The following is a 24,577-nucleotide window of genomic DNA, read 5'->3' as shown; positions in this document are numbered from 1 at the left end:
CACACATCCATACTCACCCTACCACACACACACCACACACACATCCATACTCACCCCACCACACACACACACCCCCCACACACACATCCATACTCACCCCACCACACACACACACACCCCACACACATCCATACTCATCTCACCACACACACACACCGCCCACCATACACACACACCCCACCACACACACTGCAAACACACCACATCCATACTAACCCCACACACCCACACCACACACATGCACCACATAACCACACTCACCATATACCATACCTATGCTACACACACCCACACCACACACACACCATACCCACACCACACACATCACACCCACACACCACACACACCCTGCCACACACATGCACATACACACACCACACGCACACACCTCACCACACATACACGCCACACACACACGCCACAACCACACTCACACTACAGACACCACACACACACCACACACGCACACCATACTCCCCTACACCATACCCACACCCACCACATACACCACACACACACACACACACACACACACACCCCTGCCCTTGTGAGGACACAGAAGAGAATTAAGTACATGATACGTTGGGGAGTGAAGCAGGAAAATCATCAAGCAGGGGAGGGGCATGGGCCGTGATGGACTTCCCGGGGGGTTGCAATTTTAAGGATGGTGGCAAGGAAGGCTCCCCCAGGACCCAGAGAAGGTGGGGACTCTCTCTCCCTGCTTGTTTTCCATGCCTGTCCCTTAGTCATAGTTTTCACTCCCTAGGAAACTCCTATACGTCTTTTCCTGATACGCTATCTTCCACGGTCCGCCCGGGCACTGTTCTGTGCTTTCTCTGAACTCCCAGCGTTCTTGTTTACAGCACTCATGTCACCTAGAATATCATACCTGCTAGAAAATGCTGAGTTCCCTGAGGATGGACGCTGGGTTAGGAAGGGAACTACCGATTTTTGAGTATGTCCTGTGTGCCTGGCGTCTGTGGGCCATTATGATGATTTAATCATCATCATAATGAACCTCACTAAGAAGCGAGTTATGTCCAATTTATAGGTAAGGAAACCAAGGAACCAAGAGGTGAAGTAATTGGCAGAAGGTCACACAACTAGAAAGCAGTGGTGACAGGCACTCCTGTGGTTGAGCCTCGTGGTCTGTGACCTTCGCCTCACACCACGTGACCTTCATGAGGTGCGCACATGTGGGTTCCTCAGAGGGCCTAGCTTCATGCCTTGCCCACACACACCTTCCAGGCTTCTGCTGGCATGAAGAAATAGAACTGGGAAGTGGTAAAGCTTGTCTGGGGACGAGGCGCAGATCGTGAAGGAGAGAAGAGCAGCAGACTGGGGGCAGTAACGGGAGGCAAATCTGGAAACACAGGCAGGACCTGGACGCTGGGGCTGACCTGTTTGAACCTGGTCGTGTAGGCACCGCGAGTGGAGACTGGGAAAAGTCAGTGTTCAGGATTAACTGGCGGAGTAGGGACACAAAGGGAGCAAACAACAAACCATCAAAAACAAGTTACGGGCAAGAAGAAAGTTTTCTCTGTGGTGAGGAGGTGCGGGGAGCTGAGAATCCCTGAGGAAAAGCCAGGGAAGGCGATCAGAAGGTCGGGGATAACCAGAGAGACCATTTTATTGGAATTATAAAAGCATTTAGGAGAAGGGGAGGGGTGGCAAAAATCGTATGGAAGTTATCACAGACACTCTCAAGGTAGCCAACAATTGTGGAGAGAAAGCAGGTACTTTTCACCAGATTCAAAATGTTTCAACCATTTAAAAAAAGAAAAAATTCCTTCTGATGACCTGTCTTTAGAAAGCCATTCTTGCTACTTTTTTCCAGCTGATTTTCAAAGGAAGAAGGGGCCAAAAAGGCTGGTGCCCCCTGAAGTAAGCACACATTTGCTAACTTTTGCACACCTGTCCAACCCTTGTGAAATCTGAAAGTCACTTTTTGTCTCAGGTGTCAGAGCAGTTCTTGCAAACGGAGGCAGATCAAATCTCCCTCTCTGTGCCAGCCAGTTCCCTGCCTTCCCCTCAGGGCGATTCTCCCTCCCTCTCCCACTCTGTTCCCACTTCAGTCATCTGCTTTGCACCTGCTGGTCAGGGGAAAACAAACAAACAAACAAACAAAAAATCTTCCTCCGTATTTATTAACCGTCACTTTCAGTTTTGGATGTAGGCTCCAATCTGAAAGGGTTACATGTTCCAGTCCTTGTAGTTACTATCATCTGTTCACCTAACATTGACCTGCCTAAACCTTAGCTTTTCCTATTCTGCCTCCCACACGGAGTGAAGGAATCACACGCCGACGATCATGCTCCGGGCTTTGGCCAGTGGAAGTGTCACAAAAATGAGTCTCCTGTCTTGACTTTAAAAGGTGCTCCCTTTTCATTTTAAAAACTTAGCTGACCGGGTGCGGTGGCTCACGCCTGTAATCCCAGCACTTTGGGAGGCTGAGGCGGGCAGATCACAAGGTCAGGAGATTGAGACCATCCTGGCTAACACGGTGAAACCCCATCTCTACTAAAAATACAAAAAAATTAGCCAGGTGTGGTGGCGGGCGCCTGTAGTCCCAGCTACTCGGGAGGCTGAGACAGGAGAATGACGTGAACCCGGGAGGAGGAGGTTGCAGTGAGCGGAGATCCAGCCATTGCCCTCCAGCCTGGGCGACATAGGGAGACTCTGTCTCAAAAACAAACAAACAAACAAACAAAAGCTACCCAATGTAATACTTTCTGGTGGGAAAAGACCCAGGAAATACATGGAAGCAAAAATGAGAGGAAAAAAATCATTTGGAATACCACCACCTAGAAACTATTGGAATACGTTCTTCCAAAGTTTATCTCTGTGGACACAGACAATGCTATGTATACTGTTCCATTATTGCTTTTTCTCCCACTTAGTTCTTGTAAAATGCCTTTACATGACAGTAAATAGGCACTTCATGATTGTCTAATGGTTGCTTCAAATTCATGTGTATGGAATTACCATAATTTTATCATTCCAATGTTATTGGATATATCATTTCCATGTTTTTACACCTCCCCAGAGATACGTATAAAATTACAATATATCAAAATGTCCATTTCCTCATACTTATGAAAACGCTATGTTGTAATTATTTTTATTTTTTGTCTATCTGATATCTTCCTCGAAAAAATATATTTCTGAGTAGAAATAAACTAGATGTGAATCAACACATAGCTTCAACTTCAAGAAACAGGATGTCTTCACAGAGGTGGATATCAACCATTAAAAAATACATATTATATATATAATATATATAAGTAAAATATATAAAATATAAAAATAAACATAATATGTTTATATATTATATAGATATGTTTTAAATCTCTAACTGACTTTACTGAACTGAGTCATGGAGTTTATCCTTTTATGCATATTTTGCCTTTCAAGATTTGAGGAATAAATACATCCTTTCTCTCATTTCTATTATTTGCTTCTTTTCCTCTCTTTTAAATCAGTTGCTATAATTACCAGCACAGCAAGAATCATTCACAGATCAGAATAACTGAAGCAATGTCAGTGACACATAACTTTATAAATGATGAACGACTACAAAGGAATTAAAATGCTTTTAAAGAACATTTAATGACATGGGAAGATGTCTGTGACAGAGTAGTTTAAATTAAAAAAAAAACAACAGAGTTCAAAAGAGTAGATACAGCAAAATTTAAGTACTCACATGTAGGAAAAAAATTGGAAAGATAAAAATATTAAGAGTGACTTTCATAAGGCAGTGGGATTAGATATGCTTTTTTATTTTTTTGAGACAGGGTCTCACTTCATCATCCAGGCTAGAGTGCAGTGGTGCCATCCCAGCTACTTCTCCCTTGACCTGCTGGGCTCAAGTGACCCTCCCACCTCAGCCTTCCAAGTAGCTGGGACTATAGGTGTGCACCATCATGCCTGGCAATTTTTTTTTTTTTTAATTTTGTAGAGATGGGGGTCTCACTACATTGCTCTGGCTGGTCTCGAACTCCTGGACTAAATGATTTTTCTGCCTCAGCCTCCCAAAGTGCTGGGATTATAGGCATAAGCCACCATGCCCGGCCTAGCCATGACTTTTATATCTTCTTTTTATCCATACATTTTAGCTTTTTAAAAATAAAAATACGGTATTTATAAATAATAATGGCCTACGCTGTGTGCTAGGTACCACCCCAGTGGATTAACTCATTCAACCTTTACAACAATCTAATTTTCTCCAGATGAAGAAACCAAAGCATAGAGCCATCATAAAATATCATGAAAAGTTATTTTCAAATAGATAACATGAAGAATGGCCAAAGCTGTGCTTAAACTGGTTTAGCTTTTCTCCGAAAGTTTTCAAAACCCAGTGAATGGAATCTATGCCTAGAGAGGCATGGCAGTGGTCCTGGCACCAAAGGCTTTACCCTATGTGGTTACCAGGAACAATTCCACATTTCACATCACAGCACACTTCACAATGTCACTTCAAAGGGGTACACATTTTATCTGATTATTCGTAGCACTGAGAACCTGTGTCCAACAGGACCTGCCAATCTGCGTCACGCTGGTTCCCTTCCCCACCTTTTTAGTGCTGCCCTGCCCTCCTCTCCTCCTGACCCCAATCCTCTTTATCCACAAGGTCCAGCTTAATCCAGCTTCCTTCATCCCACATTTCAGGGCCACCATCCTGCCCTCTTTGGAGCTCATAAAGCTATTCATTTTATAGTCTGTATAATTCATTTTACAATCACAGGGGGAGGCAGTGGTGGAAAATTGAGATGTCTGTATTTATTTTACATGTTTACATGGATCTTTCCTATTTATATAGGAAATTCTTGAGAAGCTCCCTGTGCCAGCTAGTTCTTGAGGGCACCCTCTCACCATCTAGTACAGATTCCATTTCCTTTCCCCATCTTATTCTCCTCCCCCCTGCATGATCTATTTTTCCCTCTTCCACTATTTTCTTCAGCCTATAAACATATTCTAGTGTCTTCCACCTGAAAACACACACACTGTAAAAACCATCTTTTTTGACCCCATGCTCCATTCCAGATACCAGCCCTTATCTCTGTTGGCGGTTAAGCAGAATTTCTCCAACAAATATCTGTTATTTGCTGCTTCTCTTTCCCTATTTCACAAACTTTTCTCAGCCAGTTCCATTTGATCTTTGACCCTGTTCAGATTCCTCAAGCTCCTCTTGCTAAAATCGCTGACAACATCCACTGTTGCTGACCCCAGTGGTTTCCTCCTGGCCCACATCGGATTGGAGCTCTCCAAAGCAGCAGACACAGCTCGCAGTCCCCTCTTCTGGAAACTCTCTTGCCTTCCCTTACACCATTTGCCTGGTTTCTCTCGCACCCTAGGAGCTTTTCCTTCTTATCTTGTTTGCTGGCAACTCCTCTTTCAACAGGCAGAAGTATCCCAGGCTCAGACTCAGATCCCTTCCTCGTCCCCATCCCCTCTTCCTCCCTAGCTGATCTATCTGGAGGGGTGTCCAGTCCTACAGCTTTAGTTGCCATCTATATCCTGATGCTCCCCAAATACTGCATTCTCATCCTGTGCTCTAGACATCTATGGTTATATCTGCAACTACCGGCCTGATACATCCACGTGGCTAAGTAGAGATTTCAAACACAGCATGTTCAGACTGGACACACTGGCTCATGCCTGTAATTCCAGCACTCTGGGAGGCAGAGGTGGGTGGATCACTCGATGTCAGGAGTTTGAGACCAACCTGGCCACTATGGCAAAACCCCATATTTACTAAAAATACAAAAATTAGCCAGGCATGGTGGCTCGTGACTGTAGTCCCAGCTACTCGGGAGGCTGAGGCAAGAGAATCACTTGAACCCACGAGGCGGAGATTGCAGTGCGCCGAGATCACGGCACTACGCTCCAGCCTGGGCAACAGAGTGAGACTCCATCTCCAAACACACACACACAGACACACACACACAGACACACACACACACACACACACATACACACACACAGAGCATGCTCAAAAGACAGCACTTAATTCCTTCTGTCCCCTAATCCTGTTCCTCTCCCGTCTTCCTCATTTCAGAGATTGGCACCATTGTCTTCACAAACGGTACAGCTGAAACCACAGAGTCATCCCTGATTCCTTTCCTCCCCTCGCCTCCACGTGGAACCACTGCAGGGCTTTTGGACCTGCCTCTGAACCCAATTCGAATCTGACTTATTCCCTTCATCTCTGCTGTATCCTCCTGAGGCACCGGCAATAGGCTTCCACTGGTATCCCCAATTATAACCCAAAGTGTCAGTTAGAAAATATGAATCAGTTTAAACCCTCCATGATTTTCAATTTGATTTAGCCTCGGCCCTGTGTTCCGCGTACCCCGGCTGCGGCCCAAGCCCCTGAGCTACCTCCTCCATCTGATGTTCCAGTCACTCTGGACTTCCTCCTGCTCCTTGGGCACATCTGGCTGTCCTCACCAGGTCCTCTGTACTTGTTCCCTTGGTCTGGAGCACTCTTTCCCCAGCCTTCCCTATTGGCTCCTTCTCAGGCTCCTTTCTGAGACCACATATCATCTCTTTGGAGTGGCCTTCCTGATCACCGCTTCCCATCAGCCACCTTTATTTCTCTCACAGCACGTGCCGCTGCTGGAATGCCTTATGAGTTTACTGGGTTACTCTGGCCGTCTTCTGGAGTGTTCGTGCAGTGAGGGCAGAGGCCTGCTTGTTCGCTGCTGTCTGTCTCAAGGGTGAACCACTGCCTCCCTTACAGTAGTCACTCGCTGTATTCTTGAGAATGACCGAAAAGTGCTCAATTATATGCCCTGAAAAATGCCGTGCTCAGATCCGAAATCCTGTTACCAGATGAAGGTGAGGAACTGTAGCTGCCCTAGTGATAATGAGTTTATTTGGATTTTATGCTGTAGGGTAGAGGGCAGATTCAGGAGTCAGACTGCCTAGGTTTGAATCCTTGACTCCCAGATGTGTGTGTGCGCACACGTGTGTATATGTGTGATCTTGGTCATTACTTAGCCTCTTAAAACTTCAGTGTCTTCAACTATAAAATAGGCTGATTTTTAGTTTTCACACATGAGTGAGAACATGCAGTGTTTAACTTTCTGTTAAAAAAGTTAATCTTGGCCGGGTGTGGTGGCTCACGCCTGTAATCCCAGCACACTGGGAGGCTGAGGCGGGCGGATCATGAGGTCAGAAGATCGAGACCGTCCTGGCTACCACGGTGAAACCTCGTCTCTACTAAAAATACAAAAAATTAGCTGGGCGTGGTGGCGGGCGCCTGTAGTGTCAGCTACTTGGGAGGCTGAGGCAGGAGAATGGCGTGAATCCGGGAGGCAGAGCTTGCAGTGAACCAAGATCGCGCCACTGCACTCCAGCCTGAGTGACAGAGCGAGACTCCATCTCAAAAAAAAAAAAAAGTTAATCTCATAGAAGTAAAAAAGCAGAACAGGGGCTAATAGGGGCTAGAAAGGGGAAAGAGAAGGGGAGGATAGGAAGAGACTGTTAAAGGATACAAAATTACAGCTGAAAGTGTAAGAGGAATACGTTCTAATGTTCCATACTACTACAGGATGACTATAGTAAACAAAAATACCTTACATGGTCTTAAATAGCTAGAAGGAGGATATTGAGTGTCTCAACACAAAGAAATGATAAATGTTGAGATGATGGATATGCTAATTACCCTGATCTGATCACTATACGTAATACATATCAAAGCAGAACTACATAGCCCATGTACAATTATTATTTGTCAATTTAAAAAAACAAAAAAATTAAATGGAGTGATTTTTGTAAGGATGAAATGAGGTAATCACTGTAAAAATGAAGAACAGTACCTGGCTCCTAGGTGACACTAAATGAATGCTAGGCACTGTTCTTAAGCTGTAATCTCTTTTGTATCATTCTAAAACTTGATGCATGAGACAGTGGAATTTAGACAGCTTTTAATTAGTAGGTTGTTAAACTTTCAGAGAAGGCTTTGCTGAAATTTTAATTTCAAAAAGAAACCTTTCTACCCTCTGATAGATAGGCTGCCAACGACAGCTGATGTAGTAATAACATGCTTCAGGAAGTAATTCAATAGGAATATGGGTGAGTCGAATTTAGTGCTAGAATAAGTAAAATATAAAAATTTCTTACTTTCAGTCATAAGTTGAGGCTAAGAATTTATCTGAGGTTCTCTCCCACTTCACATAACTGTTCTTAAGGATAAAAACACTAAAATCTTTTGTTTTTAAAAAATTATTCATATTTCACAAGGCCAAGGAGCCAGTTTTCTAAAGCACTTTATGTTAGGCTTAGCAGACTGAATCTTCACAACTCTTCATTCTTGCCATGTCCAGCTTCCTTAACCTCCCTTCAATTTATCTAAAGTCACCTACGATCTATCTACAGTCAGAGGTACCCAACGGCGTTGGATGTCTCAGTAAGTTCAGCAGTGTCACATGGAAAGCTGTGCACTGGAAGAAATCCACTATCTCTGTTGAAGTCCTGAACATGATACATACGTGGCATATAGAACTAGAGGGATACTTTTCTTATATTTAGTACCTCATGCAGATGATTTGAAAGGACTGGTAGAAGAGGACTGGCAGTTCAGAGACTTTTATACAGAAGAACGACATTTAAAGTTAAATATCAGTGTGGTGAGAGTTTGAGTCTATCCCAGTTGGACTCTGTAGCTGGTTTCAAGAGGCAGTGAAATATCTCATTTTATAGTACATATATATATATGATTTTATATATATCTTATATATCATGCATTTAACTTTTATAAGTTCTTAAAATGCTTTTGATTTCTCTTATACCACTTATTATAATATTACTTTATCATTTTACATTCCTTTTTTTGTTTGTTTGTTTTTGAGACTGAGCCTCACTCTATTGCCCAGGCTGGAGTGCAGTGGCATGATCTCGGCTCACTGCAGCATCTGTCTCCCAGGTTTAAGTGATTCTCGTACCTCAGCCTCCTGGGTAGCTGGACTACAGGTGCCCACCATCACGCCCGGCTAATTTTTGTATTTTTAGTAGAGACGGGATTTTACCATGTTGGCCAGGCTGGTCTTGATCTCTTACTTGGCCTCCCAAAGTGCTGGGATTATAGGCGTGAGCCACTGGGCCCGGCTTTTTTTTAAAATCTATCTGCTGTTAGATTGAGAAATCCTTGATATCAGGAATTGTCTCTTAACCACATGTATACCTGCACTGTGTAGCACTTAGTAGGGCCTTAATAAATTTTGGTTAAATTGACAGGCTTTTACTTAAATCTAATGTGATTTCATTTAATATTTGTAGTATGGAAGCAGCAGAACCCAAAACTTACCATATTTCTAGCAATCTTGCAAGCAAATAAAGAATTTCATTTAAAAGTGCTCTACCTGTTAGAGGACACATCTGATCATCATTAGCAGACAGGGTTTTTATGGAAGTTTAAGTTCCCTTCACTGTATTCTAACATGCCTTAAGAAGTTTGCTACCCCTGAATAATACTGCCAACTCATTAGTGAAATTTTAAACATCTTTTTATCATTCACTTTTAATTCATGCAGCACTTTGAAATACCTATCTGTATGATAGAGTGGTTAATATGGATCCTGGAGCAAGACTGTCTTGGTTCAAATTCTTGTGTGACTTTGAACAAGTTTCTTCTACCTCTCTGGGCCTCAGTTATAAAAAGGGAATACTAATAATATCTCGTAGGCTACGGCAAAGTGTAAATGATTGTGTGTGTGTGTTTGCGTGCACGCGTGCATTTTGTAAGTGTCATGTAAGTATCAGTTGTTATTACATATAGAATGTTTGTTTTTATTAACAGGACAAGGTCCCTTGAGGCACTCCAAGATGTTTGCTGACATAGATAATGTGGAGGATCCTTTCACTCAAGTAAAGGTACATACTTTAAGTCATCAGTAATAGTTACTTTTTATTTTTAATTTTTTCTCCTTTTTAAGAGATGAGGTCTTGCTCTGTCTTCCAGGCTGGAGGGCAGTGGTGTCATCATAGCTCAATGTAACCTCAACCTCATGGACTCAAGCAATCCTCCCTCCTTACCTCCTCAGCCTCCTGAGTAGCTGGGAGTACAGGTACATGCCACCAGGCCAGGCTAACTTTAAAAAAAGTGTGTGTGTGTGTGTGTTTTGGTTTTTGGTTTTTTTGGAAATAGGGTCTCAGTATGTTGCCCAGTCTTGTCTCAAACTCCTGGCCTCAAGCAATCCTCCTGCCTCGGGCTCCCAAAGTGCTGGGATTACAGGCATGAGCCACCTCACCCGGCCCTACTTTTAAAGCTAATTGCTGTGGGTCAGTTCCTGAAGGAGCTATAAATGGTGGCTCACATCTTGCCTTCTTCACCTCTACATAATGAAGATATTGGTGCTATTAAATAGTTAAAAAAAGTGTACAGACCTCAAGGATTTTAATATTCTTTCTATATTTTAACTATTATTTTGAAAGCAACCAGTTAACAGAGCACTCATCAATTTATGGATTTAGGAACAGTATAAACACTACAGTGCTTAAAACACTTCCAACTATTCTAAATGATTGGTATTGATCAAAACACAATAAAAATGTAAAATATAATACTTTGATATCAAGTTTTTCAACTCCCTGGAGATTGAATCCTGTCAAAGATGAATAGAACAACAGAAATAGCTCATTCTCTGCTTACCCCTCTTTAATACAACATTGATTCTTGAATATTCTCACCTAGTGATTGCAAGTTTATAGTGCATTTAGCAGGAATAATGGGGTCTTAACAAAAGAGGCAAAATTCTAGAATTTAGTAAAAATGAGAACATTTAAAAGTATTCAATCACTTAAAATTCTCATGAATGATTTCCTGAGTCATGTATCGCTTAACTTTGCTTGATATGATATTTCAATTATGTTTCTATGCTTCATTTATTAGAGGAAGACAAAAATAATTTGGATGCCTTACATTTTAAATAATTCAAGTTAATGGAGTGGAAACATTCTACATTAAAAGGAACAAATGTTGACATCAGAGATAGTTGATGGGTGCCTAAATGTCAGAACAGTTCAATTTATAAAGGTTTTCAGGGAAATGAAGTTTGAATTAGAACACCACTGTGCTGTTTGCCTTGGAAAGGCACATTTGCACGCCCAAGATACTGGAGTGATTAGACCACTGACACACCTTTATCCCCCATTACCAGGCACCCCTCCTTACCTTCAATGAACACCTCAGCAGATGTTGTGTCTGAGCCGCTGGGATTCGTAGCCAGACAGGTGTAGCGACCTGTGTCGTCCTCAAAGGCCTCTGCTATGATCAGGGTATGGAGGTCCCCACCCTCACAGTGGATTTGAATATCAGGAGTGTTGTGCAGTTCTTTCCCTTCACAGAACCATCTGCAGGCCAAATGGAGGTCAAAGGACAGGGGGGAAAGAAAGGAAATGGTGATGTTTAAAACAATAAAGCAGAAGTGAAGGCTAGTTGCTATGCAAAACTATGTTTGTTTGATTTAAAAAAAATCAGTGTCAGTGTTACTAATGGAAACTCTACAATTTAGACTGTGAAATTAATGACTAGACAATTCCCATAGGTTTTCTTTGTAAAGCATCTTGTACATTTTATCAACCCAAGTGACGCTGTCAAACTCAGAAAGACCGTTTCAGTTATAAAATAAAAGGAACAGAAATTCAGTGTCTTATAAAATGCTTTATAACAAATACCTCCTCCATTTATTACAGTTTTATCTATTAGTCTTATCTAAAGGAAAATAGAAAAGTAATATAAACATTATGCTCAAAATATTTAATATATGAAAGGAAACTTATCATCATGTTAAAAAATCACAGGCAGCAATATTTTTGTTGACCTTAAGACTTCTGATCAGCTGAGCAGTAACAGATTTAATGCCTTCCACATTTCTGATATTTACAAAACTTTCTAGCAGACTGCCTTGGCCTCCAAGATGTGGAGAGATATAGCAGTTGTGCTGTAATTCATTCTTGCTGATCAGCACTTTTCCTATCCCAAACAATCAGGCCCTTCGTGTGGGAAATTCCAGGCTGCCAGACTGTTTGAACACAGGTTCTCTCACTCTCTCTCCCCTCTTCCCCCAGCACCTCAAATTCTCAGTAACATTTGGTTGCCTTTACATTTTACCAAGAAACAAACATACAAACAAAACAAAACAAAGCCCAAAGCTGCCCTAAAAAAAACCCAAATGGGATTTATTTTTAAAGAGATGTGTAGAAATCTGCCACTTACAACTAAAAGGATTGAATTCTCTGGGAAAATATTGTCCATTTAGCTCTTAATGGGCACTTAGAGATTTTCTGTAAGTCTAGTTTCCTATAAAATTACTTGGATTTCACATCCTTTTGTGAAATAGGACATGGAAGACTTTTTTTTTTCTGTGTTTAGAGTAGGATAATATAGGTTTTTGTCTAATTTAATTTGAAAATAAAGTTAATAAAGCAAATGAGTTTGCTAATATTCTGAGTATCAACTCCAGAAATCATACTCAACATTAAATATGTGATTCTCACCAAAGAAGAGATAAGACCTGGGGAATTAAAGAACATAAAATGATCAGCCAACTGAGCATTCTATGCAATGCAAACCATATTATTTTGGGGGCAATTGAGGAAGGCAGTATTTCTTGATTCTGGGGCACTGTATGGTTTTCTTTGTTGTCATAAAGTCTTGAAGAACTTTCCAGCCCAGAGTCATCCTCCAGTCTCTTTTTTTTTCTGTTATCTTTCCAAAACCCTAGTCCAGATCCTCACCCATCAGTATTAACTGTGGCTTTAGTGTTTTAATTGGTCTCTCCATCACCAGCAGACTATAAATTCTTTCTATATTCTGTCATCAGATTAATGCTCTTGAAGTTTTTCCCTACATAAATCATTCCCTAAACTTCAGATATGTCATTGAGGGCTTTCATATAACTTGGCCCTATCGTTTTCTTATACTAATCCCCTGTTTCTGTCGAATATTTGCATGGACTTACTGCTCCTTACATAGCCCTCAAATATTACCTGCCTATTTTTCTGTGCCCACATTTTCTTCTCCTTGGAATCATCTCCTTACCTTCTTCATTAATCCCATCTAGGAACTACTCTTCCTTAAGACGAAGCTAAAGTCTTCTTCAACAGATTAAAATAAACTGAATATACACTAATGGAGCTTCTTCTATGTGTGAGGAACTGCATTACCTACTACAGGTAACAAAAAATAATGTCTGCTAAACTCTAAACTAGCTGAGTTTGTCTGTCTGTACTGTGAATTCGAGTGTTTCTACCTTCCATGAAAAAGATATAAACCACCTATTGGGGGAAAATGAAGCATAAAAAAATGCAACAGAGGTTCAATAGGGAGAAGGATTCGTTTCTTTTGGTTAGATGTACTCCATAGGGAAACCTTTGCCAACTACGTAAGTGACTAGTATCTTATCCTCTCACTCAGCAAACTTACAGCCTGCAAGCCTACTGCCTGTTTTTATATGGCCCTTGAGCTAAAAATGGTTTTTATACTTTTAAAGGTTTGAAGAAAATCAAAAAAAGAAGAATATTTTGTGACATAAAGTTCACATTTCAGAGTCCTTAAATAAGGTGGTTTTTTTTTTTTTGGTGGTGGGGGGAACATAACCATGCTCATTCATTTACATATTGTCTATGTCTGCTTTTGCATTATAGTGACAGAGTCAAGTAGTAGTTGCAACATACTACATGACCCTCAAAGCCCCAATTATTTAGTATCTGGATCTTTATAGAAAAAGGTTCCCCACTCCTGCTTTTTGCTCCTTAAAGTGTGGTCCTGCAGCCAGCAGCATCAGCATCACCTGGGAACTTGTTAGAAATGCAGTATCTTGACCCTCACCCCAAATCTACTGAATCAGTTCAGGTCCCCTAGGTGATCATGTGCACTTTAAGAAGTGTTGGTCTGATAAGTTCTGGACCAGAATGACCCGCCTCACAGAGTCTTGGCTCTCCAGCTAGGTCACTTGTTTAACATAGCAACCATTTTTTAAAAATGTATATTGTATCTCTGGTCCCTTGCATGCCAAAGCAGCAGAGATACTGAAAATTAAAAGGCATGCTTAATACATTCATATGCCAAACATTGTGCTAGAACCTAGAGAGTAAGTTAATATAAGACCAGGGGCTGGGCGCGGTGGCTCACACCTGTAATCCCAGCACTTTGGGAGGCCAAGGCGGGTGGATCACAAGGTCAAGAGATCGAGACCATCCTGGCTAACACGGTGAAACCCACCTCTACTAAAAATACAAAAAACTAGCCGGGCATAGTGGCGGGCGCCTGTAGTCCCAGCTACTCAGGAGGCTGAGGCAGAAGAATGGCGTGAACCCGGGAGGTGGAGCTGGCAGTGAGCTGAGATCGTGCCACTGCACTCTAACCTGGGTGACAGAGTGAGACTCTGTCTCAAAAAAAAAAAAAAAAGGACCAGGCCTCTACCATGGAAAAACTTACATTCCAATAGGATGGAAAGGCCCATCAAAAGCTAATTTCAGTCTAACATGGAAAGTTAAGTACCATGGTTGTGATAAAGACAAGGTGCCAAATCCATCAATATATTTAAAGGTCCAATGTGGGCCTGTGATCTCAGAAACATGATTGTATCCTAGTATATTTCAAGTAAGCTAAGCCATTAATTTACTTGCACCCTTCATCAAAGAATTTTCTACATTATTTCGTGAAATACTTTTTAACACAATCATTAAAAATACACTCTTCCATTTAACAAAAAAACCTTGACATTTTATCTCCTCATACAGATGAGGAACCTGAACTGGAAGGCTAAATGACTTTCCTAAAGCCACAGTTGAGCCTCTTTGCTCTGCCACTGCTAGTTCCATTGAGCAAATGATTCCAATCATAGATCAAACACATTCATCTAAATATTGGCCAGAAACTATGCTGCCCATTTTGTTTTTAGGGAGAGCCTGCCATCCAAATATTTGCAGTTTTTTTTTTCTCCTCCCCTTGGGTCACACCCTAACTTACCACATTTTAACAACATAAAACTGGTGACTTGACAGGCACTTACGTCAACAACTGACTTTCCCTGGCTGTCAGTTGCTTTCCCTGAAAGCAATATGCATGGCTCATGCTGATTATTTTACTTATACCTTACTGGGCAAATTTATTCTTTTCTCTGCATTATTTCTTCTATGTGTTACCATCTGAGATGCTGTTTCAATTTTATTCACTGAGCTGGAGAACAAAAAGCATGCATATTTAAAAAGCAAAAACAGGTCAGCCTAGTGGTTTACAAGCACCAATCATTTTGCCATATGCAGTTGTTGAAGAGTTTTATTACATAATGAACCATTTCACTTCACTAAATAGATGAGTTTGACTGAGGCAGAAAGCGCATTCATTGTCTTAACTTTTCTGCCAGTATTAAGGTGTATTTCAAGCACTTTATTGCACTTGCTGATTATTTTCTTTAGTCTTAAACTTATCATTATCACTCAATTTATAATCAGTCTTTATTTTTTTTTAAAAGTACAAATTCCATGGAAGAAACAGGATAGAAAAGCATTCTGCAACATATTCCTGGGTTGTTAGCAGGTACCCAGTGAGAAAAAGTTTCATGGTCAAATAAGTTTAGTAAATGGCTGGATTGGGACAATGTTAAACAAAGTTCTTTTCTGTAGAACTTCCCAGGGCCTTAAATAAGGACATGTGAATTGTGAACATCAAGGAGTGAGATGTAATATGTATGCAGCATTTTACAAATCTATTGGAGCACAGATTTCTTCACTATTTGCTATTTCATCGGATGCATGTTCTAAAGTAATGTGGGGCTGATAATAAATACTTTAAAGCACCAACTATGTGCAATACTCTATAGATCAATTTTAAAACTTAAAAATTGCATTTTTTTTAAACAATCAAGAAGTAGTTGGTTTCTAGTTGGGGGAATTGTCATAAATGCTCTTGATACCAAATAATGGCACGAGGAAACAATACAGATGATATCAGAAAGGGACAAATGATCAACTGTCAAACGAATAAGGTTAATTATTTTTGAGTACAGAGAGAAACATACAAAAAGAACATAATTTTGCATGCATTCAATTTTGCATCTGGGACATGGCTGACCCTGCAGGGACTGCCCCTCCCAGGGTTAGCCAGTTCCTAGACGTGTTAAAGACCCTCCTGGGAGCGTGCCCTCCATATGCAAACTAACCAATCCAGAGCCCACATACTCAGCACCCCCTCTATTGGGCTCTCATACTCAGGGCCACAACTTCCCTCCCCACATCAACCCGGGGTCAGATACCAGACAACCAGAAACAGCCCCTACGCTTGAGAACCCACTGAAATTACTCAAAACAGGCAGTTCTAACCCTGCTTACCTTGCCTCACCTATCCCTTTCCTGTGGATTCCTGGGCAAAGGCTCCTGTCCAAATTTCCCTCGTGCTCCTTAGCCTTCTGACTGACCCTGGCACATCCCCTGCAGTCCCCTGTGGTGCGGCATGCCCCCTCCTCTTGGGAACTATGAATAACAAACTATTTAGTACCTTTCCAATGACAGTCATCTAATCTGTTTACCTCACCATATCTGAATAGCAGTCAAACCTACATTTTCAAACAGGGCACACTGCCATTGAGCTTATCAAAGAAGATAAAAGATGAGAAAAGGACTGAACAAATAGTTTAATATTGGCTACAGTTTCTGCTTTAAAATATATATGGAGAGAGGCTTATAGACTTTCACCAACTCAAACTGCAATGCATTTAAAAAGCATGCACTTAAACTCAAAATAATCTAGTTAGTGCATATATCAGAAAAGGAAATCTGCCTCATCCACTCTTTATGTAGCTGATTAAAGACAAATCACCTTCTTGTCTAAGAGAATCTTAGAGTTTTGAAGTTTTGGCACCACACATTGGACGAGATGGGTGTGCTACAGTCATGTTTGTTTAGTTCAGTTTCTCAAAGGTCATAATTCCAGCTTCCTGGCAAAGAACTCAAAACATTTACTATTCTCTAAAGAGCTAAATGGGAGATCTGTTGGTTAAATTTTGACCTCCTGAAATTTTTCTCACATTAAATTCTTGTTGCTGATGTCATTTAGGGAAAGAGATACTAGGGTGACAAGCTAAACTGTGAAACATACAAAATAGGAGGAAGTATAGGTTTGGTAAATGCATGGCACAGGCAAGGACACTATCCCCCTTCTTCCTGTGGCACACGTCACTCACTCATCAGAACGTTCTTTGCTAGTGAAATGGAATGTCTGAGAATCCTCAGCATAGCTGTTTAAGGCTACAAAGCAACTGAAGTGGAAGGTTGAAATGAAACACATTTGCCATCCTCAATCTGATCTCTTTCTAGGGGATACATTCTCGTTTTCCTCCAGATCCTGAAAGCCCTGTTTAATTGCTCTCGGCCAAGAGCGTAGAGGGGTTTGACTGAGAGAGGAGTGTGGGTGGAATGTGGCTAAGAGAAAATCCACTCAAGTAAAATTTGATTTGACGATCCCCTCAGACATTTATTCATTCCATTTTGAATACCTGGAAGCCTTGTATCTAGTGAATAGTATCTGGGTAGCATATCAAAAAATTAAAATCTTATTATCTACATTCCCATTCTGAACTTCTGAAAAATTTCAACTTCAATCACATTTTTTATTTTCTGCCATAAAATCATTAAAAACATGTAATTATGATCTCATAATTAGGATGAAAAGATAATACAATATTTGGGAACAATGATAATTCTTGAGGACTTATAGAAATTCAAATTAAGGGAAAGAGAATATTTATTGAATGCATATTATATGCAAATATGACCTTATTTTATTTTCACAAGTACCTTGTGAAGTAGTTGTCATTATATTTTTAGATATAGGCAACTCTCATTTATCTATAGCAATTAAAAAGAAGAACACAAACAATAAAAACCAGGGAGTCTCCAAAATTTCATTTTCCTTAATGCTTTTGGCTTTCATCTTTCATCAAAACATGTATCTATGGATAGATACATGTTTTAACAAAGCTTACTGATTCCTCCTCTTTAATTCCTAGTGCAGCTGTTAAATAGCTATGTAATTGCCACACAAACAAGGAGCTGAGGGAAGCTGGAGAGCCAAACCTTGCAAAATTAGCGGGCATGGTACATGCCCCTTCAAAAGAATTAAGTTGCTAATATAAGAATAAACCAGTTGGGACTGGCTGTCAGATTTCAAGACCATAAACATGAAAATAACCTTGTACTAATTGGAAATAAAATGTAAAAGGATTAGAATATGTAGTCATGCTCATTCATTCATTCATCAATCATTCATTCATCAAGGGCCTTTTTGTTTTTCACTTAGACTACAATGCAGGAACGGGTTGGAAGCATAGATATCAGCTAAGCCAGGTTTCTTAGTTCATGAGACTAGTAGCAGGGGCTAACAGAGAAGAAAATCCAATTGTAGACATAAGGAAATACAATGAATATATTTTAATTAATAAGCTTAAGTTTTTCCATCACATAGAAACCTGTACTGTGTGGGGCGTGGTGGCTCACGCCTGTAACCCCAGCACTTTGGGAGACCGAGGCGGGCAGATCACAAGGTCTGGAGTTCAAGCAAGACCAGCCTGGCCAGGATGGTGAAACCTCATCTCTACTAAAAATACAAAACTTAGCTGGGCATGGTGGTGCATGCCTGTAGTCCCAGCTACTCAGGAGGCTGAGGCAAAAGAATGGTGTGAACCCTGGAGGCGGAGCTTGCAGTGAGTCGAGATCGCACCACTGCACTCCAGTCTGGGAAAGAAAGAAAGAGAGAGAGAAAGAGAGAAAGAAAGAGAGAGAAAGAGAGAGAAAGAAAGAAGAAAGAAAGAGAGAGAGAAAGAGAGAGAAAGAGAAAGGAAGGAAGGAAGGAACTTGTATTGCTTCAAAAATCTTTCAAAGTTGGTTAAGCTTCTTTGGATATAATACTCAGTTTGAAATCAATTTGTTGGAGAGGAGATAATATTCACAATTCTTGAATTTTCCTTGTTCATAAAGGATTATAGAACATAGGAGGAAAAAGGATTGTAACATTTATAGTTCTGTAAGATGGCATACTTCTTTATACTATTCTGTGCTGGGATTTTGAAATAGTTTTTTATAAATATGTATACATGTACTGTGTGTGTGTGTGTGTGTGTGTGTGTGTGTATTGTTGTTGTTGCATAATGATTCCTCCCTCCCCATAAGGATTTTCCAAACATTCCAGCTTAAAAATGAGATAGTGCCAAAAATTCACATTATGGCAGTAGCAGGATGTGGCTGGATTGAAATTCAAGGAAGTGTTTTACATGAAAATGTTCAATATGTAATTGTTCACTTTCTACATTTCAAGGTGAGGTTAAATGTAACTGCTGACTTGGTCTGAGTCCAGTTGTTAGAGTAGAGTGGCTGCATCTGTCCACAGTCCTAGGGCCTTTTTGGTTAGGGATCAAAGAGTCAGGAGGATAATTAAAATCAAGGGGCTGCAGCTGCTTCAGACCAAATGGCCGTCCTTGAAAACCACCAGTCACTTCCATTCTTGGGTGGTGTAAGAACATTTAAAAATTCACCTCCCTGATGTGGCCTAGCAATATCTTTCTCTTGTGACCCCTGCAACTGGCAGTGGGGCTCAGAACTGTATACTGGAGCTGCTCAGAACACTCCGATTCTCCAAGATAGGGTCATGAGTGTTGATTTTTATGATAATAAATTCATGACTAATGAAAGGAACCAACAAATCACTGCAAAGTCTAAGATACACTTTCTAGTACAGAATACAAATAGCTTATGTTAAAAAATCACATATGGCATCGTTTGGCTTACAAGTTGACTAGCAGTATCTATTTTAATACTAACACTTAGCAGGAAATGTAGATTTTATGAGTGACAGTTTCTTTTGGCTATCTTTATTTTATTGAACCACAACTATGTATCATGAAAATTTTCTGTGCACTGTATTTTAAACATGTGGCTTTTAAAATGAAACAAATCTGACTTATAACACTTATAAAGTTTCATCAATGAATCTTGGCTAATGTTCTCCAACTTTGCTAAGCAAAATGGTAAATGTTAAAAGCCAGTTAATGGAAACAATCAGGTGCTTATTAAATAAAAGCCTTTAAAAACTGTTGAGTTTTTATTTTCTCCTTTAAATCAATTCCTTTATGCTCAAGGGGAAGCAAGGTTATGTTGAAAGATGTCTCTCCACTTCTTCCTCACAACTCCACTGATTTGTGCTTCCTGACAAAATTTATCTTCAAAGGGATGTCACAGATGATTTCAGGATGGCAAATTTAGCCCCCAGCTGCCTCCTCTTCCCAAAGCACATGCAACCACATGGCTTCATGAAGTCCATACTTGAAGAAAACTGAAGCAACCAGTTTCTGTAATGGTATAATGATGAAAATAAAGGGTAGGAAAAACCCCCAGAGAGATAAGTGCTTCAGCAATGGTTATATTTTCCAGGTGTTCCTTTTCCAAACTGGAGAACCACCAAAACAAAATTTGAAAGTGATGCCCGGGATAAGTTCTGTTGCTGCCTAAGCTCAAAGTCGGGCCATCTGTAAGTATTGCATTTCATACATCAACAATGAAACAGTAATTAATTTTTATGGAGTATTTTTTTGTCTCGTCACCAAAGATTTCTTAATTTTTTACATGTGTTCACATTAACCACACGACAAACTATGTTTATTCTGTCATGTGGATTTACAGGCAGACCGAAGTGAAATTAATCGTTGTCTAAATTTACTATGGCTATAATTTCATGACTGCTTAGTTCGAAGGCCAATAGCTAAATTTGTGTGGACAACAGATGTACTTTAACCTTATGGCCCAAAAGAGACCAATAAATAGACTGGCTTTTTGAAATTCAAAGCCCAGGAAATAATAAAATAGAATTTGAACCAAAACCAGATTCATGTCTAGCAATTCTTTCCTCAAATAACCACTTTATCTCCTAAGGAAAAAGGATAAAATAGAAGGATGGACCAGCCCAGATAAAACTAAACTATGAAAATGATTTTATCTTGCCTTTTTTTTTTCTTTTTTTTGACCATGAGAGGTAGCTTAGTGTCTGACACTAGGAATATACAGATATTTATTTACCATCTTTTAAAAACAAATACAGGCTGTGCACGGTGGTTCACGGCTATAATCCCAGCACTTTAGGAGGCCAAGATGGAAGGATCACTTCAGTCCAAGAGTTAGAGACCAGTCAGGGCAAGACGACAAGACCCTGTCTCTACAAAAAAATTTTGCAAACTAACTGGGCATGGTGGCATGTGCCTAGAGTCCCAGGTACTCGGGAGGTTGAGGTGGGAGGATCACTTGAACCCAGGAATTCGAGGCAGCAGTGAGCTATGATTGTGTCACTGCACTCCAGCCTGAATGACAAAGCAAGATCTCACCTCAAAAAAACAAAACAAAACAAAACCAAATAAAAACCCACCACCAACAACAAAAAACCAAAACCTATAAAAATAGATTAGTGAAATCTACTAAATATCTGTGCTGCCAGAAGCTATTAAAATCTTAGATTGCTTCTAATATTTTGCTCATTCGTGATGCAGTGGAAAGGACCTAGGACTTGGAGTCAGCAGTTCTCATGAAGCAGCCTCATTGTCTGGGGTAAATACTTGGGGTTCGTCATTGTTTTGCACCAAAAAGATTAAGGACATGGACACACACAAAGAGTGAGTTTAGAAGCAAAGACTTAATAAGCAAAAGAAAGATAAAGGAGAACAGCTCTCTCTCTTTTGAGAGACAGGGTCTCCCAAATGGGAGTGCACTGGATTTTACAGGCAGGTTTGAGATGGCAGTGTCTGATTTACATAGGGCCCATAGATTGGTTGGACCAGGTGTGATGTTTCGGGAAGGGTAGCTACCCCACCCTAATCTTATTATGCAAATGGGCTTCCCACTTGGCTAAGAGAGTAATCTGCTCCTTACTGTACATGTCGCTGGCAAAGAAAAGGGGAGATGGAGCTGCCATTTTGAACATGCCTAGTACCAGGTGCCTGTTCCTATTGGCACGACTGTTGGCATTCACCCATGCAAGCTTCCCGCTTGCTTGTCTGTGTCTGCAGCTCGATTTTACAGGCTGATCTTTAGTATAATTCTGGGGCTGCTTTTCATTAAAAGGAAAACCTTACTGAGGACTCCTATACCCTCACTATCTGCCTAAATAATTTATTCTTAACTCCTATATCACTGAGTTCCAGTTTTGCTTGGTCCATAGATCAGCTAGGTTGACTGTGGTCCACTCATTCTCTCATTTGGGGCTATAGTTTCCTTATTTGTGAAATGCAAGGAATGAGCTAAGACTAGAGTTTCCTCAAATGTGTACCAAGAAACTAGTTCTGTAGCAAGTGAACAGATAACATTGAAAAGGTTTCTGTGGCCACATAGGTTTACCAAGCACTGGGTTAAACAAAGTTAAACATCTGTCAGAAAGTTAAACAGAACTTTTTAGAGCTCTGTGCCAATATACACTGAATTCCCGAGAGAGAAATATGGCAGGCATCATTCTCAATCTTACCGGACCATGGAACATGTGTTCGGTGAATCATGTTGAAGGATCAGTGTTCTGGGAACACATTTTGAAAACACTGGGTTGGATTATCACTAAAACCTCATCTGGCTCTATGGCGGTGACATTTAATACCTAGTATACATTTTACAACTAGCTTTTCCAGAGCTTATGGCAGACATCAGTAAAAGGGCAAGCCCTATATCCCACTGATCCCCAACTTGGTTTCAGAGTCTTTCTCCAGTGATGCTAGGGGCAGCCACTACCAGCCAACTAGTGCTGGTCCTGAGTTGAAACATATTTGCTATGCCTGTTTTAACAGTCTATGTTTACGTATAATTTTCTTACACAGGAATTAATGTGAAATGTTGATTTCTAATCTCTCACATATCCTTGACTATTCATTCCAAGATTTTTCTATTTTTTAAATAAGCTGCCATTTGGCCACGGCACATGAAAATACTGGGTTTTCCCCCACCATCTGGATATGCAGGGTAAACATATATTGTCCAAGCTAGAACATTTCTGAGAATGAAGTAAATAGGTAATCACTGATAATTATAGGAATAAATAATAACTGTTTCAGGTAAACTAGGATGGGGAGTTGTCTTACTTATAGCTCATTGCAAGAGCAACTTAAAAATGTCATTTTGGCACTAATGAATATTACAGCTTTTTGCAAATGTGACTCATTCCCATGAGTAGACAGAAGTACATTTCACAATATGTGAAGGAAAAGAAGGTTCCCAACCCATCTGTCACTCATTCACAAATTCTCAAGTTACACTTGTTAGCTAAAAAAATAGATTCATCCTCACCAATTCTCTATGCAAGTACAAAAATAAGTCAGCATGACCTGACAAGTCACACTTCAAAGTCACCTATATTGTGAAAATTTGTATTGAATGCTTTCAAAGCTTCAAAGTGTTGGGGGTGGGGGGAAGAATGGATTATAGAGAGCTTGAGAATGAGAAATTGCATACATAAATCAGCTAGACGTGCACATTCAGCTATTCCGTTGCTGCAATTACGGCAGGTAATTATTAGCTATTGTTGTAACTTGGATTACATTCCAAACGGGATAAAAAGGGAGATGCTTTATCAGACAATGCTGTCAGTCTTCTGTGCATTTGGAACCTGTCCACTGAAATACAATGATCACCTCAGAATTATGAAACTCAAAAGGACTAAAGCCAAACTAGGGAAAGGGGCCGCAGCTCCTCTTGGTGTCTTCGATTCTATGGAGTTGCAGAAACCCACATAAAACAGTTCATGTACGGACTCCTAGAAAGCCCAGCAGTCATTTGTTTGCATTTAACAATTACATCCAATACAGCTTTTTCCTTAGCAATGGAGGAGCTTTTCCCAAAGTCAAAGGCAGGAGGTGTCCCTCAAAATTTCCCCGAGTTCATTGGCGAAACCCCCAGTTTCTTGCCTTAATCTATGTAATCATGACTAGGAATATGGGAGGAGAAAACTGAATGGAAGAAGCGATCGAGAATGAGAGGAAAATGCCCTACTTTTGAAAAAGCTAAAACTTTAGAATTCAAAAGCCTTCACTTCTTTATTTTTCATCTGTTCTGCAAGTGAGGCTTCCATTGGTTGAGGTTCCATCCAAGGAGCCAAGTTCAATTGCTCAGGGCAAGGAGGACAGTCAGATTTGGTGGTGATTCTGTCAGAGGCTGAGGAAGAGCCTCCCTTTGCAGAGTTCTGGCTCCAGTCTAATCTGATGGTATTCAAATGTGGCTAGTGTGGTCTCTGCGGAACCACAAAACAGGCACCTCAAACAGGGCATGAGTGCACACGAAGTTAAACTGTAAACCGCCCCATCAGTCAATAATTGTATGTACAGAAATGGGTTCACTTTCTTTCTCAGGTTAAGGTTTTCCCAGCTAACTCCTTTCAAAGCCACCCTCCTTACTAAATGCTTTTCCCTTGTTCTTATTCTGTGTTCCTTCTAGAAGTTCACATTTAGAGGTCAGCTTTCCAAGGACAGCTATGATAAATGAAGTATCCACTGAGGAGAGAACTCTTTTAATTTGAAAATGAAACATTAGAGGTAGAAGGAATTATATTCTTAGC

General features: G+C 40.5%; 1 protein-coding gene across 2 annotated transcripts in view; it reads right to left on the bottom strand.

Annotated features, from left to right (window-relative positions):
• The window catches only part of PALLD (palladin, cytoskeletal associated protein), a 446,787-nt gene that overhangs the window by 257,223 nt on the left and 164,987 nt on the right, over window positions 1-24,577 (bottom strand). For both annotated transcript variants that reach the window (XM_011967795.1, XM_011967796.1), the window contains one exon: window positions 11,177-11,355. In XM_011967795.1, coding sequence (XP_011823185.1) covers window positions 11,177-11,355 — 179 coding nt within the window. The remainder of the gene's footprint in view (window positions 1-11,176; window positions 11,356-24,577) is intronic.

This window comes from Mandrillus leucophaeus, unplaced genomic scaffold (assembly GCF_000951045.1).
Source record: "Mandrillus leucophaeus isolate KB7577 unplaced genomic scaffold, Mleu.le_1.0 Scaffold81, whole genome shotgun sequence".
Classification (NCBI taxonomy): Eukaryota; Metazoa; Chordata; class Mammalia; order Primates; family Cercopithecidae; genus Mandrillus; species Mandrillus leucophaeus.
Note: the sequence above shows the minus strand (reverse complement) of the source record. Positions and strands in the feature narration are given on the sequence as shown.